Raw genomic sequence first — 22155 nt, forward strand, 5'->3', positions numbered from 1 at the left:
GGGGGGGGGGAGTTTTAGACCTTTCTTGTGTTGTGGTCACATCTTTCTCTGCCAACATTGATATCTTGGTGTTTTTGACCTTTTTAAAATTCTTTGTATGATAGCCGGGTTACCTCTGTCTAACTCTGTGCTGTCAACTTCTCTAAGAAACTTTATGAACGATCACCCCCCACCACTACCACCACCCTTTGGTGGGGTATGTTGGAGTATGATGAAGATACTGTAGAAATTAAGTCACTGGAAGAATGTCTGGTTTCTGACTGCTCTATTGTGTTGTGCAGTGGCCATCTGCTCCCCATACAGTCATATCTCTGTTGTATGCAACATTAAAAGAGGGGAAATTGGAATCTGTCTCATTAATTCATAGCTGTACAACCCTCCACTTCATGGCATATCAACCAGAAATTCCTTTAAGCGATCTTTCAGTCACAGGCTGGCCTTGTGTGATGGCTTGTCTGTTGCTCGGTTGTTTTCATCTCAGACACTTACACATTCATGCCACCATTTCCCACCAATTGGGAACATTCATTCTCTTTGCTTCCTCCACTTGTCCAATTATCTTACAAAGACCCCTTTTTGTATTACCAAAATTATACATTCGGACAACCACATAATATATTTTTGGAATTTCCCTCTTGTGTAAGTTCTCTTTTTTGAGACACATCGTCCATGCCTAGATGAAAGACAACCAACTTTCCTATCACAGTTTCGGGGTGAAATCACTGGTGGAGTTTATCTTCTGATGACAGCCGTGACAGACAGCTTTTCACATTACACACACAATTACATACACAAATAAGATCTTGTATCAACTTACCAATGTCCTCCAACAAGGAAATGGGTTTGTTTTTTTCAAAATGGTGCACCTGTGTAATACTTTTGATATGACTTGGGCCTTGCTGATGCTGTAAATTAAATATGCACAGCATTATATGGCTAGCATTCACAGCACATAGGGATGAAATTCGTCTCTCCTGGTGTTGGACACTTGTAAATTAACCAGAGTGTGTTCTGTGTATATTTTCAAGGAATTAGAAATCAGGGCAAGACTGGAATTTCTGGTCATTTTCTTGCTCACTGAAGGCAGACTTGGCAGTTTCCAAAGAGAACCATTTGAGGCAGAAATTCATATTTCTCCTGGGATTATAGAAATTTGGGATTTGGTTTGGGGGCTGTATGATGTAAATGTAGGATATTATATCCACAAAGTAAGTTTATATGTCTTGCTTCATCTTTCTCCAAAGCAGGAAACATTTTAAATTGGAGTAATTCATTTATCACTACTTGAAAAAACGTTTAGAGAGGTATTGCCTGTTTGAATAAGCCTAACATTTGCACAGCATACAGTAATTAATTGTGACTCATGAGGTATCCAGACCGAATAAACTCACTATTTGTTAACGTAAAAATTATAATAGGAAATTAGATAGTATTCATTTGTCTTTGCCCTTTGCAGAATATCTAATAGCCCTTGCTCATTTATCATATCTCTGAATATAAAATTAGGCCCAAGCTGAGTAGTTTCCCCTAATGAGACTGGTATCACCAGTTGACCCCAGGCCATCACCTACCTCCTCCCAGAGTACGAGTAGGAGTCCAGATAGTGAAAAGAAATTAGTCTCTTGCCCGAGAGTAGATCTCATCTTGAATTACCTTCTTTTTTTTCTTTTTTACTGAGATTGAATTTGGATAGACACCTAATGAGTAGTTCTCTACATAGTCTGTAAGATTGCAGTCTTTTCATGGAACTCGAACCTAATCACAGTGGGTGAAATTAAGTTTTAGTGTATGATCTGAATACCAAATAGCCAAAGAAATTGACTTCCTTGAGAATGTAAATAGATTTTTGATTTTATGGAATCAAGAAAGCTGATGTTTGGTAGGCTATTGTTTTTAGATGACGGCTGCCTATGGACAACAAACTGATAAATTTTGTGGTTTCCATTTGTGTCCAGTTCCTTGTTTTATGTAGCAGAAAGCACCAGAAGGTCTAAAAAGGGTTGTGAGTGACCCTAATGCTCCACAGGATACTTGCCTTTTTCATGTTTTCAACAAGCGTTTTTGTGTTCTATGTATTGTATTTACCTTTTGTTAATTTGTAAGGTTGTAATATTTTATTTTCAGTGGCTAAGGAGGCTCTGTTCTCTTGAAATATCTGTTAGTGGTGGTGTTGTGGCAGGTTGTCCCTTCTAGAAATTAGTAAAGTGATCTAATAGGCCTGCCTGTAGGTAGTTTGCTCTCACTTCCAGACTATCAGACATACTTTTCAGACTTGATTCCATGCCATGCTTGTGGTTAGTTTGAAGCTTATTAAGAGGCAATTTATACATAAGGTCTTTTTGCTTATCATTAATACATTAGCAGTGTGTTGATTGTCACCTGTGGATGTCGGGTGGCCCAGAGGCCTACACGTGATAAGCAGTCCGGTGGTTACATTTTTGTCTTTTGAATTAATTTTGAAAGGAAAAACTAGTGCTTATTTATTTTTCGAAATGAAACGGATATCTCTGCGAAGCCAGGTATGCTTCGCAATGTTTAAATTTGTAGATAAGGAGTAAATGGATGGATGCTCTTATAGGTATAGGGAAACGATTGTGTTGAAAATGTATTGAGTATCAGCAGCGAGCCACATAACTGCAACGACAAGGTTCTATATCCTTTCATGACTCCCCTTCCTGTCCGGTGGGCTCAGTCGTCAATAACAGTTCTCGACTCAATGTAAATATCCTCCTCTTGCTGTTATACACAGATGAGTCAGAGTCTTGTTTTTCCTGTCAGGGCAAGTTTGTTATGGACTGTTATTTTTTTTTTTTTTTTTTTTTATAAAGTAACTCCTTAACAGCATGTCTCATTAGCTGACTGCTGTCAGTCTGTAGGCTCCTTGTTTCTCACTGACCTCACACCTCTGTCAGCTGTCATGAGTCTCCAACTGTTGGAGATGGTAAAGCAATACCCATCATCTTAGTCTCCTTTTTATGTGTGCTTTAACAAAAGAAAAGCTGTTGGTATTGTGCTGAATCTGAGCTCAATAACTGTTTTTGTGAAATACTAAGATGTAATAGGTGCTTAGAATTAAAAATCTGTGTTTCAGTCACTTCACAATATTGTTTGCCAGCCTTCTGCTGGATGATGGCAGGACTGGTGAAGTAACATCTGCCTTATTTACCTGTAAACCTGCAGTATTTTTGTTATAATTAACAGCAGAAATGTAGGAATCCTTTGGCGGATAGAGATATACGGTTGATCTCTTACTGCTCAACTGTGTCTTGCTTAGTTTATGAAATACACTGAGATAAAGCATTCATCAGCCTGCACCTCTGGCCATCTTCCACGGTTAGGTTCAAGAACAAGCTGGACTTTATCACCTGCATCCTCTCTCTCACTCTGCTGCTGCACCCACTCACAGAGGGAGACATGTTGACTGTTGTATAAGGGCTTATGCTGCTTGGAAGAACACACGACATGGACTCGATGACTAATGTTTGTTTACCTCTGTTGCTTTGAAATTTTTTAGTTTTCTTCAAAGCCTCCAAGACATTATGCAACATCTGATGATGCACGGCACATCTATACAGTAAAGGTTGGATCCTCTGGCTAGAGAAAGAGCAGGTGAATATTTGGCAGTATGTAATGTAGCGCATTTATTTGTTCGCCTGCTCCCCTTTTGCCTTCCAGGCTCCGAGTCGAAAAGAACGAGTGTCCTCTGGCTCAGGTCAACAGGTGTTTTTCTACAGATGTTCTTATGACTTTTGTGTTTCACCGCCTACTCAGCCTTTAGTCCGGCATCTGCCTTTTCTGTTTAACCCATGATGTGGTTGTGATGTCATGACATCCTTGCCATCCAGCCCTCTCAACAGTAAATCCTTCTGGATAACCAGCACAGCTGCTGCCATGCAGGCGTTGCGTTAACAGATTATTCTCGATCATTGACTGAATTCTTTTCACAATGACTGAAGAATCTGAAAGTCGTCTTTCATTGGCGGGCTATATCGCTACATAACCTAGATATCGCAAAATTTAATTTTACAAAAGAGGATAGAACAGTTTTGGGACATAGTAGAAACAGCATCTAAGCTGAAAGTGGGCATTATTTCCCATGGTGTCAGTTGGCTGACTGACTGAGGGTTGACACAACTAGGAGACACGCTATCAACTTCTGTAGTGTGAAATGGAAGTCAACATTTGTCTGTGAGCTCCAATGCATTGGCTACCAATCATTTAAGCCCTCGGTCTCTTGCCAAAATGCAACATTTGGGAGGACACATGGTATGTTTCTATTCCATTTAATAGACTGAAAGATTAATCAATTGTTAAATACTGAAAATAATAGTCAGTTGCAGCCTTAAGCTTAAATGTAGCATATCCTAGTTTATGCAGCTGTTACACATGTGTAAATACACATTACAATCACATTCTGTGATGTAAATAAATGTGCTTAAACCACAGCTAATTCTGGATTAGTTGGCTCCGTCTCCCGACTGCAATTAAGGAATGAAATTCTTTTGAATACCTTCAAAACCAACCGTTCTTTTCCGTCTGACATCCAGCCAACCCCAGTGCTATCTAACTCTTTGCAGACTCATTTTCTCGCTTTAGCTTAGACAGCACAGCTACAGCAGCATGATGTTGGAGCCCAGCGAAGGGCTGCCTCCTGGTTGTTGCCTCTTCACACTGACTCTCTGTCTGCTGTCTGTATGAATGTGTCTGAGAGTGTGGGCTGTGCTCGGCACTGCTGTGCATTTGTGGTTGTCAGTTTATCTTTTCTCTCCTGGAGACAGACAGTGGATGTATCTCACAGGCAGTGGTGTGGCTTCATCACAGACCTGCACTGGCCAAACTCTTGTCTCTGCAACATGATTGATTTGTCTGACATTGCCTATGTTGTACATTTCACTATTCTGTTCCACAGGCTTTTGCACCCTCAACTTTCCTGATGGAGAATCAAAGTGTTTTTGCTCGTAGTGCGCATACACCTTATGCGTGTAGCCAAATTGGGAACCTCTGGGTCTGAAAAGTGAAGCCAATGCGGAATTGCCTTAAACCTGCGTTCTTTTTAAAGACCAGCAGTGGGTGACTCCATTGGTTGCAAAAAAAAAGTCAGACCGCATTAGACATAATGGCAAAATGACCATTCTTGCCACGTGATTTATTACCTCACTTACCAACTTTCCTAAATGAGTTTATGATCTCAATCTTTAATTTTGAGTCTTCTTTAATACAGCATGATGTTCATTTAGTAAATGAGAGGAAAAGGGACAAAAAAGCCGGGTATTCTTTAGGGCGGGACTACTTTGTAATTGACATGTCACTACCATGGCAATCTGTCAATCAGGCTAGAGGTGACTTATATCCACTGCACTGTGTAAATTTAACTCGTACCGTTGAACAAGCTTTTTAGGAGTCGCCTATTCATTTTTTCCGCTAAATAAGTTTTTCGCCATCCAAAATTAGCATCCCTGTTGAAATCAACGTTAATGTGAATTACGGATGCATCTTGCTAACCAATCTAGCTAGAGCCACCTTCTCATCCAGATGTCGTCACGTCCGGTGTCTGGTTGCAAAAAATCAAGATGGCTACGGCCAAAATGCCAAACTCGAGGCTTCAAAACCATAGTCCCCAAACCAATGGGCGGACACACGCGCGCCGTTACATTGCAGCAAAGTCAGCATGCTAGCTAGCTAGAGCTAGCTAGCATGCTGACTAGCTGAGTTTCCCTGCCAGTCAGTCAGAACTGAAGAAGTCCTTTGGATGAGGGACGAAACGTCTTCCAGTATCTTCAACCAAGTCCAGTTGCCCTTGATTTTAACCTTCGTTGGATAACTATGACCTGGATGACTGAGAATCTTCATAGACATCTAGCTAGAGCTCATTACTTAAACTCTTAAAAGTGCAACCACATTGGGAAATGCAAGACACAAGCTCGTTGAAGACTTTTTGGCTGTGGGTAGAGTCAGATATGTTATTAGAGAGCAGCATGGAGGCTGTAGCGCGTAATCCAGAAGAAGAAATTATCTATAATCAAGTAATAACTTTAGGTTCCTTGCGTAACCCCGGTTCTCAGAGTAGCATGAGTGAGATGTCTCACTATGGGATGCGCCTCCCCGCGTATTCTTCAGAAGCATTTATCTCATTACGCCGATCCTGATTGGCTGGTGATCGTGGAGACACCAATCAAAATAAGCACCTCTTCTCGCTTTGCCCCAGCAAGAAGGGCTGTCTGGTGAGACATCACTCTCATGCTACTCTGAGTTCGAAGTTCTCATTGATAGCATTCGTTTTGATGTCTCACTATGGGATATGGAGACTCCCGAATTACTAGACAAGCTTATCTCAACAACCACCGGCTCTCAGGAAGCAGCACTCTGTTCCAGCAAGGGTTGAAAGGCTGGCCTGCTGGTCACCGCTCACCGCCGCACTAATGTTCTGGATAGGGATCCCCTTAAACAGGGCCCAGGATGCAGCAAGGTCACGAGTTGAGTGAGCCCATAGGCTTGGCAGAGCCTGCAGACCCCGACTAGTGTAGGCCAGAGCAATCGACCCCACAATCCAGTGGGAGAGCTGTTGCTTGGTAACGGGCTTGCCCCTACAGGGGCTAGCCCAGGACACAAAGAGTTGGTCACTTCTCCGAAACCGCCTAGTTCTGTTAAAGCGCAGGGCTCGAACCGGACACAGCACATGCAGCCTTTCCTCCTCAGGGGAGGAGAAAGGTGGCAAAGAGAACGCCCTAAGGTCAATGGGCGAGCACGAGCCAACCACCTTGGGCACAAAGGCAGGGTTAGGCTTCATGGACACTCTGACATCTCCCGGAGCAAACTGAGTGCATGAAGTATGCATCAAGAGTGCGTGAATGTCGCCGACCCATTTTTCGGAAGCCAAAGCCAGCAATAACACTGTCTTCAGAGACAGACGTTTTAAGTCAACTTCACCCAGAGGTTCAAAAGGGTGGCCACAGAGCCCATCCAGATCCACTGCCAGATCCCACGGTGGGGCCAGTGGCCTGGAAACGGGGAGTAGCCGGCGTGCCCCTTTCATAAAACGGCAGACCAAGGGATTATGGCTAGCCGTTTTACCTCCAAACCCCACTTGTCAGGTAGCAATAGCAGCCAGTTGCACTTTAATTGTGGAGAAAGCCTTTTGTTTGTCAACCAAGACCTGCAGGATGACAATATCACGCCAACCGGGCAGTGCACAGGGACATGTCCCTCCTTGAGACTCCACTCCTCAAACACCCTCCACTTACAGTCATAAAGGGACCTGGTGGATGGAGCCCTGGCGCTCTGAATAGTGTTAACCACATTATGAGGAAGCGCCACCAAACTTAAATTATACCACTCACGGGCACTCACAATGGCTGGGTGCAGAGCCCAATTGCCGTATAGTGGTGTGCCCCTGGACAGCAGATCCGCGCCCAGGTTCAGAAACCTGGGGACATGTGTTGCTCTCAGAGACAGGAGATTCTTGCTGCTACAGAGTATCAGTTTGCATGCCAGCGTGTGCAACTGATGGAAACGCAACCCTCCCGACGTTTTATATACGCTACCGTAATCGTATTGTCCATCTTCACCAGAACATGATGCCCGCTGAGAAATGGAAGAAAACGCCTCAGCGTAAGAAACACTGCAAAAAGCAATCGGCATGTCCAAGATGTCCTCCTTCTCCCTGTCAGACAGGTTTGTCAGGTTGAGCCATCTTTCTCTTTCCTGTAAAATCATCACTCCCATAGATTTACCTGTGGCTTGGACCAAGCAGCGCTGCATGTGGAGGTAAATGTCCATTATCATGGTCATCTCTTCCCACACTACGGGGTCAGGCTCGGTGGCCATGTCCTCCATCAACTCCGCTTGGTACGCGGTGAGCATGGAGGAGACATTCAGGGCTCTGACACTCAAAGCTGACGCTTTTGTAAGCCCTCTCAGTCATAGCGGACTGGAAACGGTCCATTTTTGATGGCAGTGTGGAGCTCCTGGAGGATGCTGTGGTCTGTCGCGGGTGGAGGTGGGCTGCGACTAACGGCTCCATGGGGGGCATGCAGAGCATGCCAAGCTTTTCCATGCCCTCAAAATCCAGGGAGGAAGCGACCTGTATCGGGGTCTTGCTACTGAACGGGTGGTCCTTCCATGAAACAGAGACCTCATGCAGCAGCTCAGGAAAAACTGGGAGTAGCTGTTTGGCCATCCTCTTGGCCTGGGGCAATTTCTTCCCCTCATAACAGGATCTGGTGGTCTCCGTCACAACCGGCCAGGGAATATTCAGTCTGGCTGTTGCCCGTTTGCACACGTCCTGCATATCCATGCTGGGAGCGGGGTTGTGTCTGCATGAACCGGGGTCTTCAACGGGCAAGCGGGTGTGTTCCAGCCCGAGGCAGGAAGAGCAGACCTGGTGTGTGTCCCTGCTCGAAATTTTATTCCCGCAGTGGCAGAGCCATGCCCCTGGATCACCGTCTCCTCTTTTGTTAGGGGAATAAGTCCATCTTTATTAGCTGGAGTGCTAATTAAGAAGAATGTTGCATTAGCTGGTGTGCGAACACGTTAGAAAAAAAAGACCTTGCCGTAAAACGGCTAGGCGGGTAATGCTCCAGTCTGTGGCGAGACCGAAGAGTCGAAGCGTGTCGAAGGCAGCTATCGCCCGGCGACTGAGATGTCTGCTCTTATCTGTGGACAGTTAAGCTAGCTAGCCCGTACGACAGATTGAGATATGCTCCGAAGTGAGAAGAGGTGTTTGAATGGTGTCTGCGTTTTAGCGTAAGCTATTTAAGGGTAGGTGGGTCCACTAGACGCAGACACCACGATCACCAGCCAATCAGGATTGGCGTAATGAGATAAATGCTTCTGAGGAATACGCGGAGAGGCACATCCCATAGTGAGACATCAAAACGAATGCTATGAATGAGAACCAATTTAATAGGGGACAATTAACAGTAGGCTACAAGTACTGCAACAATACATTTATTGTGAACTGTCCCCATGAATACTTTTAATAGTCCCAAATATACGCCTGCCTCCTTTACTGGCCTGGTGTGGGAACACATTTTGGCTTCGTTCAGACTGCAGGCCTTAATGCTCAATTCCGATTTTATTCCCAGATCCGTTATTTTATTATTATTTTTTTTTGACAGTTCACATTATAGTTTAAATGTGGCCTCCTCCTGAATTATGACAAGTGTTCACAACTTTCTGTGCTTTTCTTCTTCTTTCTTTCTTCTTTCTACAGTTTCTGGCTCTGTACAACGCAACTGCCCCACAACTCACTCCCTCCCATCTCTCTCTCTCTCCACTGTGTCCGCTCGGACAAATAGTATGCACATAACTCAGAAGAGAGCTTGCGGTCCGGTGGATTTCAGATGTAAGAAAGGGAATTTGTGAGCAGATGATAGCAAGGAAGAGAGCCACATGTTTAATTATGGCATTTTGTGGAGCTTTTTCGTTCAGCGCAGCTCCATCTACAGCAGAACAGTGACAACAGCTGCTCTGGAGTGACATCAAAAAAATCCGATCTGTATCGCATTTGGACCACATATGGATGTGGCCCAATTCCGAACTGGAAAAGATCAGATTCCATGTGATTTGGCCTGTTCACACTGTCCTGAAAAGATCAGATCTGAGTCACATATAGGCAAAAAAATTTGGTTTTGGGTTACATTGGCCCGCAGTCTGAACGTAGCCTTAGACAAATTTGGTTTTTATATATGTTCTTTGGATGTATAAAACCTCTTAAACCCCGCCGGGTTGCCTGCTTTAGCTGCTTCTAAGCTGCTTGGATCGTGCATATAAATGTTTAAAACAATGCTACACATCGTTTGATCTGTTAGATTCCCCACATTTCAGTTGTTCAGCTCATTTAACGGAAACAACAAGCCCCAAAGTCTAATTCTTATAGATTTACCAGTGTAACCGGCATGGTACAAGAGATGAAAAGAAAAAGGCAAAATTAGTTAATAAATGTTTGTTAATGCTAGACAATCATCAAGACGCCTGTCCAGTTAGCCACAGGTTCTTTTTGTACCACAACTCAATTTCATGCTGTGCCTTGATATTTTCATCATGCTTGCCTGTTCTAGTCTCATTTCTTCCCTTATTAGTTTAATCCTCAAAGGTTTAATGTCTCTGTTCATCTTTTCAATGTCACCACAAATGAATGTGTAAAAATTTAATCTTAATCACGTTTTTTATGAAACGACCAGTAACCATCAAAAAGATGAGACGTTCAAACACGTTTAACTTCTCCAGACTGCATAACCTTATTTGACGCCAGGCTAGCCAGTGGTTTAGCAGCACTGCCTGCACACTCTGATGTGGGCTTTTCGTTTAATAGGGAGCTGCACACTGGCTTCAGAGGCTCATTCACATTAGGCTTGAAAGGAGCCTCCAGCAGCAGCCCTGTGGTCTGACTGGAATATCAATCCATCCTCTCTGCCTTTGATTCAGCCCCCGCACCTAAACCTCCTCAGAGCAATGAGGACGAGCGGACAGCAGAAAAACACAAAGGCTTCAGGAATGGAAAGTGTATGATCAGTTCAAGTGTGCTGAGGAAAAATTGGTGAAACAGCACAGACAATGAGCCCCAGCGTTGCTTTGTGTAATGAGATCATGCTGTGTTGTCCTACATATTAATAGTCCAAAAGGTGTAGAAATATTGTACATACCTGATACTAGTTGCTGACTGACTTTATAAAACTTCTACTTCTTCCACACGTATTGCTTATTACTTTTAGAAACACATGTCTCAGGCCTCTACTCTGTATTTACTGCATGCCAATTATTCTGTTCTTTAATCCTCTTTAAAGTTTAAAATCACTTGCTAAAATTATGGTTTATTAATTATGTTTTTTTTTTTATAATATAATTGATTACACTTACTGTAGTCAACCAGAAAAATCCAATCAGTCTATCAGCAGTTAGCTTACAGAAATGGATTCTTCGGTCATGGTGGAATATTTTGCACATTGCTGTTTTCATCACTTACACCTGTTGTGGTGGTGATATTCATTCATTCATTTGGTTTTGTCAGGTGTAGATTGTTGAATAAAGGGATTATTAGAAAGCCTCTTGGTTTGCTGTCAACTTGGTGTTAGCCCTTTGAGTGTCACTTAGACTAGAAATGAGTAGAAAACCGATTCTACATTCCACTAATTACTGCTCATTTTGTATTCCAGTTGAGCCATTGTAGTCCGGCCCATACAATGTTATTCTAACCACATGGAGATGGTCATTCAAAGTCAAGGTCTATAATTAGAACTGTAATTCCCCCCACCTGGGAGGCTTTGTTGCAGCAAAACATCACAACAACTGACACTATTTTTCTCCCTGAAAACAGAAACCTAGGGGAAATAGCCATTAAAGGTAAAGACACGACCAAATGCATTTAGAAATCCATAGTAGGCAAATTGTAAATGTCCAACCTTCATATATTTGTCAGTGTTTGACTATTCTTTGCAGTTGTCAGCCTGGTTTTGCCTCTGGTATATGGAAGCCTATTGTTATTCTATATAAAGAGTTATCTAAATTATTCAATACTAGCTTCACATAATAGTAAGAACAGACCAAGATCAGCACAGACTGTGATTGAATAGGATTTTTTTCTAATTAGTTTCTCTGGGATGCATTCACTGTCAGTAATTGTTATACTCATACATCTGTGGGGGCATTTCCTAGCTCAATGTCTAGCTGGTATCTTTTTTTTCTTCTCTATTTTATTGTTTTGGAGTGCTTGTCAGACAAAGCAAGACAGTTGCACAGGTCAGGTTGCGCTCTAGGTTAGTTGTAGCCCTAAGTAGTAGGGCTGGACGATTTCACCTAAAATTAATCACGATTAATTGAACATTTCACCTCGATTACGATTATTGAAAGATTATTTTGTTTTTGATGGTTGTTTTTTGCACTCATATTTCACTGACAATGTTTGTACTGTAAATATGCTCAACTATTTTATTTATTCACGGATTTCACAAATCCATTATCTAAATGTTAGTTAATAAGGTAATGTTGACATGCACATTACAGAGACATCGTTATGACCACTGCTACTAAACTTTCACTCAATTATTTAATATCAATGCGGAACAAATGATTTTCACCCGCCCACTGTGTAAGCACGGTAAAACACGCTTTGCTAGCTTCCTTTCCTCATTCATCAAAGCACATCTACGTAACAGGTGCTGTTATAAGAGCAGCAGAGTTAAAGTTAGGTCTTTTAACTGCAGTGCAAAGTGAGTGGACGAGCAAATGACAGAGAGCGAGCGGAAGAAAGTGATGCTGAAAGTGAGCGAGTACTAAGTTGTCAGTCTGGCAGTAAATGTACAGTGTAGGTCATAGTGTGTCCGTTAATAAAGTCTGTTTGTAGTAGTCCACAACTGCTGGAAAGTGAAGCCAGTTAGCGCTTGCTAACATCTCCCTGTGCCTTAGACCCCGCTGTTGCTTTTCACATTGTCACTTGGCGGACAAGAGGTGGAAGCTTGAGGTTCCTTTAGTATGAAAGGTGCTTTTTTGTTTTTCATAAATCATATAAATATAAAAATAAATAATAAATAAAGTGGCATTACGAAACTGCTGTGAACGTTGCTGGATTCCTTTTGTGTGGTTATATTAAATTCTTTAAGACATTTTACTTTCATGTCTTTATTTTACTGTTTCTGATCTATTATTCATTGAGGTAAGATTAAGAGACTACTGGATGTGTTTGCAAGTGAATTAAGTAATAAAAAGAAGCCTTTGCTATGTGGAAGACAGACTACATAAGAGTGTTCATGCTTTCCGGCTAACACCAAGCCGGATATCATTCATCATTTTGTCCTTTTGTGAAATGAGCTTAAACATGAAACACTGGAGAGGAAATGGTCTGCCTTCCATCACCCTGACATCCACTATGTCAAGGGGAAAGACACTGCTTAGCATGTTATAGTTGATATTTCTCCCCAAGCGCTTCTGTTGTCCCGTCTCTGCCCTGGAGTCTACGGCGAAAGCTTGATCTTTTAATGGGGCTGTTCTGTTCACCTCCGCCCACACAATCCTGCTGAACTAGGCACAACTTTGTGTTTCCTTCCTAAAAAGGTTTACCATGAAAGCAGGGTTGCTGCCCCCTATCTGCGTTATCGCTCCAAGGAACTTCCTTACTGTAGGAGGATGTGTGAGTGGAAGTCTTCTTTCTGCTCATCTCTCTATCCAAGGTTCACTGTGCTCGACGGAGGTGGTGGGTGGGTGTGCTAACATGGCAAGAGAACTGAAATGGAACTCCCAGATCTTACCGCCTACATGCCGTTCGCTCATAAAGGCACTGGTTCTTTTTAGTCTGGCTATCTGCCTTCTCCATGTCAGCATGATTGTCGAGCTTTGTGTGATCTGCTGTGACTCATTCATCATTCTGGAGAGCACTGATGTTGCTCTGCTTTCTTTGCCGATGCAGCAGAGACAAACAGTTTTCTGTTGCTTTAGATAAATGTATGCAGCGCTCATCTAAGCGCTGATGACTTCACTCACTTCCCTGATACATATCTTTTAAGAGATGTGAAATCATCCAGTGGTATAAATATAACAGAGGGTATTTTTCTCATTCAACGCCGTGCTCTGCCGCATTGTCTTTTGCAGATTTTCTCGAAATTTGTTTACAGTTTGCACTACATTTGTTATAATGTTGAATTTTGTTGAACGAACACAATTTCCCATAAGCCCTAGACCACTGCCAGTTATTTCACAGCTCGCCATGAGGTTATGGGTAGGTCAAACCGCAGTTCAGTGTTTTTAAATAGCAGAAAAAGACCTCAGAAGAGAGTTTTGGTGGGCATTATGTGGAGCAATTTTCTCTTGGGTTCCAGTTTTGATTATATCTTGCATGCTTGTGAGTGACTCCATACACATTCCTGCTTCCAATTTCAGCTATTTTTTGATTAACTCGTAGGCTGTAACACTGTACCATCAAAGGTAGCGAAATAGACTACAAACTAGCAAGCAAGGATAAAGGTAAACAAGTGTGTAAACGAGTGTTAGCATAACTTTTGTTTTACAAGAAAACTCCACAAAGCACCTGGATGTCTTAGACAACAGAAAGTAAGCCCCAAGAGCATGTTTCATTTTTTCAGAAAGACCAATGGACAGGGTTTCCGCGGGGTCTTAAAGTTTTTAAAAGTCTTAAATTTCTAAATTTAAGGCTTAAAGTCTTAAATTCACTGAAGTTTGTGTTCTAGGTCTTCAATAATTTTAAACGGGTCTTAATTTTCCAACGTCCCTGTAATGCTACCTCTAATGCTCATTGAAATGCTCCCACAGCGCTTTAGAATGTTTTTTCCTCCCGTGGTTTTGTAGTTTGTTCTTTCGCATGTCCTCATATAATTTGCTGTATTATGATGACAAAGGCCAACATGCAGTCGTGTTAATGCCACGAGTCTCTTTCAGATTGTACCACAGATGGAAAAATTTATTTTTTTTCTTGCTATGGGAAGTGCAACCTTCTTGCCTGAAAGAAACAGAGCTTAGGGCTTGGTTAAAACCAGTTGCTAGCAACATATTTGAAGCGTACTGTCGCTGCTACTAAAATTTCACATGAATCATTAATGATTTTCAGTAAGCTATGTTAACACTGAACGCATGGCTGTCTCCCTCTCCTCATTCCTCAAAGGACGAGCGAATGTGAGAGAGCGGCGGACAATGACAGTGAAAGTTAGCAGAGGAAAAGATCAGCATTAAGTTGTCAGGTTAAAAATCTGTAATAATTCTGAGGTCATTAACAGTGTTTTCCTGCCATTATAAGGTGATGAGGCTCAAACCCGCTTGGTGCTGCGCCATGACTGTAATATTGTGGAGAGCATTCAAACTAATCACATGAATTTTCCCAGATCAAATGGTTATAATTCAAACCCAGTAGACTTCTTTAGCAAGTTTAGCTTTAGGGTGTAGTTCATTCAAAATCTGCTCTAGATTTTCCAACTCATTATTCACAGATGTGGTAATAATAATGTTCTTGTGGAATTTCTTTATTGTAAAACAAAAAAATCTTCTTGGGGGAAGACCCTCAATCCCCCAACACAAAAATACCTTCTTAATTTTTTACATTATACCACCCTGTGAACGCATGTTTTAAACCCCACAGACATTATTTTTTATTATTTGTAAATGTACCTGTTTTGCACCTGTCTCGACTTCTCTTCTCCCTGCACTCACTCACACTCGCACCTCTACCTTTGGTCTCTTACTGCAAACTATCCCCGGCTTTCCCCGGTTATGTTTTATAAAGTCGCCGAAAAGACACAGAACTCGTCTTTTTTTCAGGATTTTTCCACCCGTGATCCTTTTTCGCTGCACCATGTGCGCAGCATGCCAGCCTGTTAATTACGTAACTTACCGATATCATCATCCATCCCGATGTTTCATTGTTGACATTGTCCAGTGGCAATTTTGTAGACATCACCCAACCCTAATTTGAATACATTTATTTACTCTGCAAGTAATTTCCTTTGTATGTTTCTTTTATTTTGATGTTGTGATATAGGTATTAAATTTCATTCACAGTGGTCTTAAAAAGGTCTTAAATTTGACTAGGTGAAACCTCCAGAAACCCTGGATCTCCATTCATTATTTTAAAACTATGGATAAATGTCTTGCTTTGCATCAAATATTGTCTGATTGTCTGTTATACAGCAGAATCTGCTCACTTCTAAGAGATTGTTTGAGAAAGACTAAATGTGTCATCATAGATGGTTATTCTCTGTGCAGCTGGGTCAAACCAGTTTTGTCTAATGCTGCCCAGGTCAGAGGCATCTTTCACAGGAGAGACTGTCTCTTACAAGCCTGCAGTGGTATGAAGTCGTTTACCAGCCTTTCATTAAGTTTCTTGTGTTATATCGTGGTTTGTCTATATGCAGCACCAGGACAGATGCTCTTGCATAGTGAATGTGTCTCTGCTCTGATGATTGTTGACAGTCTCCATATCCACTGCACGCTTCGCTATCTCCTAGTCAATAGGCACTCAAAATGTCCATGCCTGCTGATTGAATTGTCAGAGCTGGACAAACAGAGTTGCAGGCATTGTTAAATTAAAATTTAATCAGTTCATTTTGTTTTCTCCATCATTCAGACAAGAGACAACAAAATGTTATAAACCACTGCCACCGCCATTGACCAAAACAGTAAAATATTGTTGTTCCACCTTTCAAAACCTTCCAGCATGGCTAAAATGCATTGCTTTGTGTTCGTCTTGATGGCTTAGATATGATACCTGATATCCACTGCAGTGCACTAATGTATTCCCTTTCTGTTTTATCGACCAAGGCCATTTCCTGCCTACCTAAATATTTTTACCCTCTGCGTGAACATACAGAAAAGCAAAGATCACTTGTAAAGTTTTCACACAACGGATTGCCAAAAGTACCTCCTCTGACATAACAGCAGAAGATAACGACGGAGCCCCTCTGACTGCCAATGACTCATCCTCGTTTTCTGCAAACTGATTCCACAGTGTGTCAAAGATACCCTTTTAGATTGATCATTTTACTTTTTTCCCCATTGTTTCTATTTAAGATGTTTCTAAAAAAAACTCTCTTCAACCTACATGAATTGATTTCACAAGCTGTACAAAACAGTATTGATACAAAGTTGCTGACCATAAAAAGAAAACGATGGGCTGGAAGACTCTTAAACGCTCTGTAGAGCAGAGAGGAAGGGTGATAATTTGGTATTTCATTATAGCCGAACATTTTCCAAGGTATGTGATACGTTTTTAGATTCATTTCCTACCTTCAGAACAGCTGGTTTCTCTCCATGCCGGTGCGGTATAGAAATAAACTCTGTTCAGGATGCTAATCCATCACAAAGAACACAGCATCACATTAAACATAATGCACAGTTTTATTTTTGTGAAAGTGACATGGTTGAATTACCGTGCAGTTGCAGTTTTTTCTCGTGTCTTGTGTTCACTTTTTAAAACATTGATTTAAAGGTGTTGCATTTCAGTTTTTCTTGCGTTTTCAAATATCAGTGAAGATGGAGCACTAACCTTGGCTGTCTTTTTCACATCTCCACCTCGTCAAAGCGCATGAAAGCCTCAGTCTTCATATTCATGCTTGACAGCACAGAATTCCTGGCACTGTACAATTTTGCTTCTTTTCAAACTGGGTTTGAAATTAAACCCCAACACTTATGTGAGCTTACCCATTTCTAAAATTCTGCTGTATTTTGTGTCCTTTTTATTTTATTGAAGGTCTATTGGTTGAGCTGTATGCTTTTGTTTTCTATTATACAAACAGCCACAGACACCGAACATGGGAAACCTACAAGATAACATAGTGAGCATAGTGTAGAATGGTAGACATAGACAATAGACAACATAAAGCAAGACAACAAAAAACACCCACAGCCGTACTTACCCAGTAAAGAAGTGCATAAATATTTGCTCTCCCTTTTGGAGTCATAAGGCAAATCTTGTTTTTAGACTCAGTGTGACTTACAGTTCCCGAGGATCACCTCCAACGTCAATAGCAAATAAATGTTAAGTAAATCTGCTAAGAAAACATTTTTTAAAAGACGCCTTTTTCCTACCAGTACCAAAATCATCAGGTTTTCTTCAGTATCACTGTAATCCATTGATAGTCATCTGTACACCCATTAGTAAATTGTAAACATGAACTGGTAATAGCTAATTTAGTATGCTTTTGAGAGTGCCAATTTGCCCGAAAAGTACTGTCAACCTTTGAAAATCCCCTGCTAGGGGTTGGGGCATCACATTTTCCAAGTTTGTCATTTAAAGCAAACATATTTTGTTTAAGGTGTAGCACCCACTCCAAATACTTTTGCCAATGTTGTACTGAATTTTCTGGCCTTTGCTGTTGGAAGGCCATAAGACATGAACAGCCTTTGTGGCACTCCCTAAGTGGACAGTATCTATAGCCATGTTTCCATCTAATTGTCATGAGAATTTTAAGCGTGCTTTTGAAATGTCGCAAAAAAGAAGTCACGAAAAATGTGTTTCAATCCGCTGGTTCGGAGCGAATAAATCAGGCTACGGCTAACGTAGTTACGTCAGTAGTTGACGTTACACATGGCTGTAATAAACAAGACCTATGGGTTCCAAACCATAAACAAAACCAGTTGCATGAACCTGATGGCCATTGATCTTTGAATTGAATTGCATACATCTCCAAATTATGCTTTTAAACGCTATAATATCCTTTTGTGGGGTTCATCAATGGTAATAAATGATTTGAAGTATATATTTTATGAACATTTAGAGTTGTTAATATTTTATTACATTCAGTAGAAGTAGCATGAATCTCAATATTCAACCACCCAACCAAGATATTTGGGGTGGTGATGGTGCAGTAGATAAGACACATGCCTTTGGTGTGCGAGACCTGGGTTCAATTCCCGACCGTGACACATCCACCAATGTGTCCCTGCGCAAGACACTTAACCCCTAGTTGCTCCAGAGGCGTATGACCTACTTAGCAATTGTAAGTCGCTATGGATAAAAGTGTCAGCTAAATTAAATTTTCTTTCTTCTATGCTTGTTAACCCATGGTAAGCAAGTTTAATGTTTATAATATAGGATAGTTTGATATTTTCTTTTTGGAATTAAAAGGTGACATCTAATTTATCCAGTTCTGAGGTGACAAAATTTGACAGGTGCTGTTTAGCAAAATTTCTTACTTGAAGATAACTGGAGAAAACTTGTGAATTGTATTTTTCATGTAGCTGGAAACAGGGAAAATCTTAAATATCATACATGTCCTCTACTAAATGAACACACTTAAGTTTCCATTGTAAGAAGGCAGAAAACACTGTAGACGAGTAAAGAGAGGGGTTATTTGAAAGAGGATTTAAAAAGAAAAACCCCTTTTTAAATTGGGGGATCTCTTCATCTGGTTCTATATGCAGATATTCAGCCTTATTGTCCTGCCTTTAATAATCTTGCTGTATCTGCCGTGGTTTTCATGTGTTTCATGATGTGGAAAATGTGCTTTTATTGTACAGCAGCTCTGCCACGTCCCCTGGGCATACTTCATCTAATATGGTGCCATAGGTTTCTTGACTGTGGTTGGTGGTAATGGAAGAGATGAAATCCACCCTTTTCAGCCATCGGGAACTTAATGATTTGCTGCTATTCTTGTCCTCAACCTGGGCTGTCAAGTTACAGATATTGATCTTAGTCATGCATTATCAATCAAAGAGATTAGTGCTTAGTTTCAGGGCTAGATGAATGAAAACAAGTTATCTGACTTTGCTCTTATAACTCTGCAGGATTTATCAAGGAAAAGCCTTCCAGTTATGTTGGAACTCAATACCTCGTTAACTCTTAGTGTTAGGTAATGTTGGCACACTATATAGCTTTAGTTGACTTTATAAATCAATGTCATTTCATGTGTTCCTTGCTGAACCTTGTCATTTATCAGTTTACTTAACTGAAACTGTGTCCTCCTCCTTGTGTTTTTCAGCTACTGGAAGGCAGCTTCACGTCCCAGGTCAGCCACGAAGTCGATGGGCTTATCTTCCAGCCATGTGGGGTAAGCCTCCATCATATATGACAATCTGTCATTTTTTTCAAAGCCGTAGCCCCGTTGCCACAGGTTGATTGTCAGGCACAGCTTTTTCTTCCTCCGAGCTCCTACGTAAGAATCGGACAGCTTGTCACTACCACCTGCCATTTGTCACTCTCTGTATCAGTCTTGCCCTGTGTTCTTGTAAAGGAACCACACTCCTACATGAATTCACATAAACACACGCCTCTCTGTAAAAGGCTGCACAGTAAAACGGACACATGGCAGGTTGTGTTACGACGGAAACGGCCTTGGTAAGAGTACTGATTTACTTGGTGTTAGAACAGCAGAAAATCACTTTTATCTGTGACAGTAATACTATTCCTTTTTTCTTCTCAAGTGATAGACTCAAGGGACATTATTCCACTGTGTAATGTATGAAATATCATAGCACACATTAGACTAACATTAGTCCAGGATTGTGACAGGTGGGTATCTAGATGTAACTACAAGTGATATTGAAGGTATTTTGAAATATGGAAGGCTGCGGCTAGCTATAGTGCCTATTGACTTTAATGCTGTTTGTAAAATATATCCTGAATAAGGTTTTTGCATATTATACTCAGCTTTGGCACATTATTTTTATGCTAAGCTCCCTGTATATCAATCTGTATCTAAAATCTCTTGTTACCTCTACTTTGTGAAGCATCTCCTTTATTTTACTTATTTGTATCTCTGGTAAATATGTTGACTTAAGCTGCTCGCACACTGCTCAGACAGCGGCAAACTAACACCAACATTCTAAAGTTGGCAGTAGTTGGTTTCAGTCTTTAAAATGTTCAAAACCAACTGTCAGTTCACACTGACCAGCTAGGAACTGACAAGACAGACTTTTGTTGCCTATTTTTTCTTATTCAAGTCACACGATCGAGGCTGCAGTCACTTTTTGGCAAGTGGAAAACTACTTGTTACTGGTTGTATTGGCCCTTTTAATGGTATTTCAACAGGTTGAAAGGACTGGGTGAGCTATAATCAGCCGTAACTGAAATATAACGTTCATAACTGAAATCAGTTCATTTTGAGAACCTTTTAGTCACAAGTAGGGAGGTGGAATCAGTTTTCTGGCAAGTGAAAAAGTGCATTAGCAATATGGGCTGTATTGGCCATTTAAATTTATTGCAATTGGTAATAATCAGAATCAGCATCACAGTGAAATCACTGTATTTCTTCAGGAAGCTTAACAAGGCTAAATTCCCACGCCAAGTTCTTGTCAGCTTTTACAGAGGAGCAATAGAAAGCATCCTGACTGGAAACATCACAAACTGGCATGGGATGTGCACGGCCCAGGACTGAAGGGCTCTGCAGCGGCTGGTTAAAACTGCTCAGAAGATCATTGGTATCCATCTCCTGAGCATCAGTGATATTGGTGAGGTGAGGTGCGGTGCCTGCGCAGAGCCCAAAGGATACTAAAGTTTCAGCTGCCGCACCACCAGTCTGCAGAGCAGCTTTTTACCCCAAGCTATCAGACTCTTAAACTCTAATTCATCCTCAGCACTGCTCCAGTGATGATGGTATCTGTTTACCATTTTTCATGATTGATTCTTTATTAATGTATATTGTCTGCTATGTAGCAGAAGGGAGTTACAAAACTCACTTTCACTCATGTAACTTGTATATTGTGACAATAAACCTACATACATAATAAGGACTCTTAAGCTATATTCTGTCTTTTTGGCAAGTGCAATACTACATTTCAACTGGTAAAAAGGTGGTTTGGTTGGCACAGAGCAAGCAAAAATCATGTCATATGGGTAATTGCAAGAGAGACACTACTTTTTATTTTATTTATAGCCTAACCCAGCTGTGAATCATGTTTCATCTGCAACAATAGGCTAATTGTATTGCTTATAATACTGTTATGTCAGGCCTGATAAACTGCAAACACTTCAACTGTGATTATTCCGTTACAAGAAACATTAACGTTTCACAAAGACATAACTTTGCTACCACGGACATAAAGTGATGCGTATTTAAACGTTATGACTGTTTGAACCAGATAAAAGCAGCTGTAGATGTACAGTGAGGAAAATATATTTGAACACCCTGCTATTTTGCAAGTTCTCCCACTTAGAAATCATGGAGGGGTCTGAAATTGTCATCGTAGGTGCATGTCCACTGTGAGAGACAATCTAAAAAAAAATATCCAGAAATCACAATGTATGATTTTTTTTAACTATTTATTTGTATGATACAGCTGAAAATAAGTATTTGAACACCTGAGAAAATCAATGTTAATATTTGGTACAGTAGCCTTTGTTTGCAATTACAGAGGTCAAACGTTTCCTGTAGTTTTTCACCAGGTTTGCACACACCGCAGGAGGGATTTTGGCCCACTCCTCCACACAGATCTTCTCTAGATCAGTCAGGTTTCTGGGCTGTCACTGAGAAACACGGAGTTTGAGCTCCCTCCAAAGATTCTCTATTGGGTTTAGGTCTGGAGTCTGGCTAGGCCACGCCCGAACCTTGATATGCTTCTTACAGAGCCAGTCCTTGGTTATCCTGGCTGTGTGCTTCGGGTCATTGTCATGTTGGAAGACCCGGCCTCGACCCATCTTCAATGCTCTAACTGAGGGAAGGAGGTTGTTCCCCAAAATCTCGCAATACATGGCCCTGGTCATCCTCTCCTTAATACAGTGCA

General features: G+C 41.3%; 1 protein-coding gene across 2 annotated transcripts in view; it reads left to right on the forward strand.

The window, feature by feature from the left end:
- rngtt (RNA guanylyltransferase and 5'-phosphatase) overlaps positions 1-22155 on the forward strand; it is a 105502-nt gene that overhangs the window by 45544 nt on the left and 37803 nt on the right. For both annotated transcript variants that reach the window (XM_046060681.1, XM_046060679.1), the window contains one exon: positions 19416-19484. In XM_046060681.1, the coding sequence (XP_045916637.1) occupies positions 19416-19484 (69 nt within the window). The remainder of the gene's footprint in view (positions 1-19415; positions 19485-22155) is intronic.

This window comes from Micropterus dolomieu, linkage group LG10 (assembly GCF_021292245.1).
Source record: "Micropterus dolomieu isolate WLL.071019.BEF.003 ecotype Adirondacks linkage group LG10, ASM2129224v1, whole genome shotgun sequence".
NCBI classification, from domain to species: domain Eukaryota; kingdom Metazoa; phylum Chordata; class Actinopteri; order Centrarchiformes; family Centrarchidae; genus Micropterus; species Micropterus dolomieu.